Consider the following 6,809-nt stretch of genomic DNA (forward strand, 5'->3'; position numbering starts at 1 on the left):
TGGTCGAAGCTCATAAGCTCCATGTGCAGTCCAGGGTGTGTCTCCCAAAAGCATTGTTAGCTAAGGTCAAATAAGTTCCATTGAACTCTATTGGTAATGGCGGAAATTGGGACCATAGTTGCTTTTGGGAAACGCACCCCAGGGCATCTGTGTTGAGGCAATATCGAGATGTGAAGTATGCATCCTTCAGGTCAATCACTGTAAACCAATCCTGGGGGAACACGTGAAAATTCTCCTCTGCATCAACATCTCGAAAGGGAGTTTGTGCAAGATTCAAAACCCAACTTCATCTTTGTTGGAGGGACAGGCTCTTTAAAATCATATATGTAATTGACTCATTTAGTTTCAGGTGAGTTCATTTTAATGGAAAAATATGCACGTGAAATATGCAGTGTGAAAATATTTGCACTAACTCTTAAGAAAGTATCAAGCAAGTTCCTATTATTATAGGAAGTGTTTGCTCAACATCACGTTTTTCACACAGATGTCTTTAAGAGTTTAAGTTTAAGTTTCTTATCTGATTGAGTAATCAGAAAACTAACTGTATAAATATGGATCAGCTCATCAGCAGCTTCATCCACACCTTTGATGATCACCGCAGAATCATGTTCTCTCTCAGTGTCCCCCTGCTTACCTGTAAGTTACTTTCATCTGATTAAATAGCCAAATCAGATGCACATTTAGACATTTGGGTTAAATTTAGGGTTGAGAATAGTGTGAATGAATTTAATATTAGCATTGCACAGGGATTTTAATCATGTATCTTCTGTTGTTGCATTACAGTGGTGCTTCTGAACTCCAGATTGCTGATATCTGCAGGTATTTCATTTCACAAGCAAAGATTACTTGGCTGAATTGTCCAGTTTAAAATTTCATAATTGTTGTTTATTAGGGTGGGTTGTGGTGTGAATATGTCACTACTATATGATTTTATTATTCTGTTTAACATTAGGTTAGTTCAGGTTATATATGTCATGTGGTGCAAATCCCCTAAAACATAATGATATTTATGAATGAACAATTCCGTATATTTATAATAAAAGAGTACATTAAAGCACCATAAATACAATAAGTACATTTGTAAGAACTTTACATGTGTTTTGAACAAGTGTTTTTTTTCCAGTATTGTTCAGTCTTATATTTAAATCTATCTGATTTAGTATTTTCCTATCTTAAGTTTATTGTTTTTTTTTATTTATAAAAAATATTTAATATAAGCTTATAGTTTGTCAATCACACCTTGACAAATAATATCTTAAAGCTGCACTCTTTAATTTTTCAGACACTGTAGTTACATGTGGTGGCTTTGTCCAGCGTCTTAGTTGTGGTATGTTGTTGTGTCTAATAACTAAAGTTTTTTAATTATATAAAGCTTACTATTGTTATTGTTGTGAACAGTGATCTATTGTGAAATTATATTTTTCTTCTGTTCAGATACTGGTTTGATCAGTGTACAATCAGCAACATTTGGTCGCACAAACAGCCAAATTTGCAGCGCTGGACGACCACAAAGTCAAATATCTAATACTTGGTGTTTAAAAAATGTCCCTGTGATCTTTAAACGGTAAGCGGAAATAGATAGAATTATGAGTATGTTGCTGGCTTAATTACACATGTCTTTATCTTTAAACAGGTGTAATGGAGTGAGAACGTGTGAGTTTAAAGCTCAAGGACTCGCCAAACCAGATCCATGTTTTGGCACATACAAGTACTACACCACCAGCTACATTTGCATCTCAGGAGGTTTGGAGTTTTTCTCTCGCTTCCTCCAATTCCAGTTCTTTATCATTTCCTTCTGTTTAACTGTCTTATATCCTCCATCTTCCAGAAACAAGTGTGACTTGTGATGGTGGATACGGTGATTTGAAATGTGGTGAGTGATTTTTCCACATCTCTTACTTTGTTTCAAGAAATCAGATCAAATGGATTCATTTAAGAAATACAATTGTTTTATCTCCATGTAGAACATGGTAAGATACAGATAAATACTGCAAACTATGGACGTACAGATAAAATCACCTGCTCTGAAGGACGTCCATCTTATCAGCTCCAAAACACCAACTGCTTTTCACCCAATGCACTGGATTTTGTGTCAAAAAGGTATATAAATTAATTGTTTTAAAGTTCATGATCTTCTTTAAATACCATCTGCAGCTAACAGGGAATTTTCTGAAAGTTAACAAACGTTCCTCCAGTAGAATGTTTGATGTTGTCTAGTCTTAAATAACATTTACAAAATGTAGCCTACTGTATTAAAAAAAATTAATTAAATGTTCATGTAATGTTTTTTTTTCTGAAATGTTTAGTCAAACCTTTTTAAAACATTACTACTTATTACTTGTTTAGAGAATCTTCAAAAGCCACATTCTCATGATAAAATCTAACGTTCTCTTAATGTTTTCTTTAACTTTTGCATAACTAAGAAAATGTGTTTTAAATATTCAGAGATCATTCAGAAATAATGCTTAATAATGTTTCTATAACACATTTTGACCTTTTTTGACATGTAAAGCTGCAATGGCCTGGAAATTTGTAAGGTGTATGCAAAACTTATGGGCCCTACTGATCCCTGCTTTGGTACATACAAGTACCTTGCAATCTCTTATTCTTGCCTCCATCATACAAATTGTGAGTATTTCTTTGTTACTCAATTCACTCTGTTATTTTCAGGAAGTGTTTTTAGAATATTGTGATTCAATAGACTTCTGAAACGAATTAGTCAGAGTTCAAAAGTTTTTTCTTGTCTGTGAAAAAAAAGAAGAAGAACACTTTTAAAAGAATATACTGGGAACTTAATGTAATGTTTTTGGACACTTAATTCCATGCTAATTTCAATAAAATGAAAATGTATACATTTATTTAAAATTCAATTGGTAGAAATTTTTGTTTTTTTAACAACTTAAGATCTAAGGACATCCGTATATGTAACTGTAATGTAGCAATCAGCGCTAACTCGCAGGGGTCTGGGCTCCACTAATTGCGTACCCGTTACTCGTTTCCTCTTCCTATTTATTCCTGTTGATGGCTTCTCTCTGTGTCAGTATGTCATTTGTGTTACGTCTGCCCTTACCTTGTATGTTTTGAGATATCCTCTCATGCTTATCATTTTTTGTACTCTGTCCAGGATCCTCAGACGAGGATTAATTAATCCACTGGATTCCATGGAAGTGTCTGGACTGGGAGAGATAGACTGAACTCTTCTCTTTCATCCTCCCAGCCATAAGTCCAGTTGGTGTGGGCACTGGGAGCCCCGTTTTCTCCTGAATTGTGTCTTGTGTTTTGATGTTATCATCTGAAGTTTCTAATAAACTAAATTCCTTTTTTGGCACAGCACTTGAGTCCTCCTGTTTTTACACAGTGTTTTTTTGTGACAGTAACTGCATAATTAGGCTACTTCTGTTGTCTTCAAAATATGATTAAAGTTTTGAGGGTGGAAGAACCTCAGACACTTTGATCTCCTGAGATTTGGACAAAACAAACAGTGTATTAACATACAGACATCTATTTCCACATCTCACCAAATGTGGGAGTCTTTCTTTCTCACCTGTCCTTCTTTCACATTTGTTCCTTCCCCACCATTTCCTTCAATTTGTCCATCCTTTCCTTTAATTAGTTCACCCAATTGTAAATTCTAGTTTTAATGAAAACGTAAAGGAATAGTGTTTTGTGTATTCAGAGTTGTTCACAGTGTTAAAGAGATGGATTCTCATGCTAAACATGGCTAAAGCTTTAAAAAATTATTTAGAAGAATGACTGAGTATTTCTGTGCCAAAAATCTTACTTCCGAGTTGGTACAAGCGATCTCAACCGTCTGGCTGAGGCCAGCCTATAAAGACGATCAGGACTGTTGACAGGATGATCATTTTTACGTGTTATTAAGCCTTGCCAATTTAACCATTCAAAAGAGTTTAAACCATTCAAACACAAGACGCGGAAAAGCTGAACTGAGTAGCTGGTTACTTGCGCGCTGTGCTCAGTGCGCACGCGGAGAGAGAGCCTCGTCTCACAGACAGCAACACTGAACCGAGCTCTCCTTTGTGAAGTTCTCCTTTAAGTTCCTCCTGCACCTGAATGAACAAAAATAAATTGCAGTTTAAAAAAACAGAAAAGGATGTACAAGAGCCCAATTCAGCACTGGTGGTGTTCTGGTGTTCAGGACTCACGCAGAGAGAGGCGTCTCAAAATACTTGAACACCGAATTTGCCTGTTTTTGCTCTTGTACAGTACTACCGACAAATATATATAAAATATGTGAAAATTCCCTTCTTGGATGTTCAAAAAAACGGTGTTCGGTTATGTCTTGAGTGAAAGTAAACAGTTGAGAAAAAAATCGTATGTGTATAATATTAGATGCATTCATTGTCTCTTAAAGTGACAGCGCCTAATTTAGCTTCTAGCTGCAGTAATGTTAATCCAATGAAAGAAAAATGAAAAAATGAAAATGAAATAAAGAAATATAGATTTTTTTCTAGTGCGTGCAGGACACTATCAATTAATGTATGTAAGTTAGTTTAGCAAAATAAGAGGGGCAGCTGTGGCCTAATAGTTAATGAAGTAATAGTGAATGAACAGTGCTCTCTTCCACCCTCAATGCCCATGACTGAAGTGCCCTTAAGCAAGGCATTGACCCCACAGTTGCTCACTTGGTGCTGGATATACCTGTCCACTGCTCTGGGTGTGTTCACTTCTCACTGCTGTTTGTGTGCACTTGAATGGGTTAAATGCAGAGCACCAATTCCAAGTATGGGTTACCATACTTGGCAAATGTCATGACATAAAGTGAACTGTGCCATATTAGACCCCAAAAAATTTCATACAGTTTACTACTAGTGAAATAAAAAACAGCTATATTTGGGACCAAAATTTATTCAGACACTTTGACCTCACCATGTTTGGCCTACGTGTTTTTTTTTCTTCCGGAATTGCTAATGCAACCTTTTCACACCACAGCAATTAATCATTGTTTGGTAATTGGTCAACAAAGTATTGACAGTTGTCAAACAAGTTTTGTTTGATTGTAATCCATTACATATCTTTATATCAAAGTTATCTAATATTATCAAGATGAATTTGTTCTGACACTTTAATTCTGAATTCTTGTCATATTTTAATACCATTTTCAAAACTTTAGTAAATAAACTGATAATGTGAGAAATGTTGAAGGTGTCTGAATAAATTTTGGTTTGACTGTATATTTAATTTTTACAGTGCTATTTTACATTTAAAAACTTACAAACTTGAAAAAACTTAAACACTGTTTAAACAGCACAAACAAATAAACAGAACGAACATACAAATTCAATATGTTCAATATGTTTAAACAGGGACCACTGGTACAACCTGCACCGGGCCCCACCTACCCCAGCTACGGCCCTGAATGGAAACAACATGAAACATCAGTATTATTCTCCGCTCACGGTACGCCTCCAGAAGCCCGGCTTTTTCCGGAAAAAAATCAGAATGCTTTGTTTTTCTTTTAGAAATATGATAAAACTAAAGTCATTTTGTATATTTTAAGGATTCAGTACTACTATATAGGTACTCAAGATTAACACGAGATTAGGTGAAACTGTGTGTGTTATGTACCCTTTAAGATATTTTGGATGAAAATTGGGAGGCTTGTGACTGTCCCATAGACTGCCAATACACTGTCAAGGTCCAGAAAACTATGGAAAGCATCGTCAGAATAGTCCATCCATCAGTGGTCCTATCGTAACGTTCGAAAAATCGTGTTTGGCATGGAAGCGTTGTCACATGATGACAACTCTGTGTTTGGCGAGGAAATAGTTAATAATAATACAATCGTGTTTTTTAAATCAAGTTTTTGTTTCACTAATTTATATGTTATTGCTGTTTATATGTGAAGGGAAAAGCAACTGCTCCATATTAGCCTCCAACAGTGTCTTCTCGGATCCATATCACCAAAATCGATTTCTTAATTGTCAACGCCTCTAATATTAAATGGTATTTGCTGTTTTTCTTGTAAAGATATGGCAAAAGGCTAATGGTAGAATACTAGTATGCTGATACTATATATATTTGAAAAAAAAACTTGAACTTGTTTGAAAAAAAAAATTTGATGCTCTTCAGTGTCACATAATCCTTTAGAAATCATTCTAATATGCCGATTTGCAGTTCAATAAATATTTTCTTATTATCAGTGTTGTAAATGGTTAACATTATATATATATATATATATATATATATATATATATATATATATATATATATATATATATATATATATATATATAAAATGTATCAACTTTTTTTTTGATGAACAGAAAGTTCAACAGAACAGCATTTATTTTAAATGGCAATCTTTGTAACATTATAAACCTCATTTATGTTACTTTTGATCAATGAAATACATTGTTTAATAAAAATAATAATTTCCTAAAAATCAACCAAGAAATCAGTAAATGTTACTGGACCCCAACCTTTTGAACATTAGTATTCTGCCCACCTAGTGGCAAAAGTATGGTTCTTCTCAAACAAGCTTTTCTGACTTAAAAAATAAACAATAATGTCTAACCTAATTTGATTGTACTGTAGGGTTATAACCCTATATGTATTTATGTACTTCAATGTATGATTAACATAGTATGTCAAAGCAGAAAGAGAACTTAAAAGCCAGCTTTACTCATTCAATTTAATACCATTTAAGTTAGTTCAAAATACTTTAGTGTTCTCTTTAAAAGGAATGTTTAAAAATGTCATGGCTAGTGTTTAAGAATATGACATTAAAGGAAACAGCTTAAACAGCACAGAATTGAACAAGAAAGCAGAGATGTCAGACTTACACTGTA

General features: G+C 34.2%; 1 protein-coding gene across 1 annotated transcript; it reads left to right on the plus strand.

Annotated features, from left to right (window-relative positions):
- Positions 1 to 483: 483 nt before the first annotated feature.
- LOC127963285 (L-rhamnose-binding lectin CSL2-like) lies at positions 484 to 3,328 on the plus strand. Its single transcript, XM_052563110.1, has 9 exons — positions 484 to 636; positions 784 to 819; positions 1,283 to 1,327; positions 1,435 to 1,564; positions 1,634 to 1,743; positions 1,829 to 1,873; positions 1,965 to 2,100; positions 2,513 to 2,628; positions 3,125 to 3,328. Coding segments are annotated over exons 1-9 (705 nt in total). The 5' UTR covers positions 484 to 551; the 3' UTR covers positions 3,127 to 3,328.
- Positions 3,329 to 6,809: the final 3,481 nt, after the last annotated feature.

This window comes from Carassius gibelio, chromosome B8, assembly GCF_023724105.1.
Source record: "Carassius gibelio isolate Cgi1373 ecotype wild population from Czech Republic chromosome B8, carGib1.2-hapl.c, whole genome shotgun sequence".
Lineage (NCBI taxonomy): Eukaryota > Metazoa > Chordata > Actinopteri > Cypriniformes > Cyprinidae > Carassius > Carassius gibelio.

Bases quoted from the DNA above. Each gene is read 5' to 3' on its own strand.
- LOC127963285 (XM_052563110.1), top strand. From the start codon at position 552: ATGGATCAGCTCATCAGCAGCTTCATCCACACCTTTGATGATCACCGC. The intron at 820-1,282 runs GTATTTCATTTC...TTAATTTTTCAG, and splicing joins CAGATTGCTGATATCTGCAG to ACACTGTAGTTACATGTGGT. The intron at 1,328-1,434 runs GTATGTTGTTGT...TCTTCTGTTCAG, and splicing joins TGTCCAGCGTCTTAGTTGTG to ATACTGGTTTGATCAGTGTA.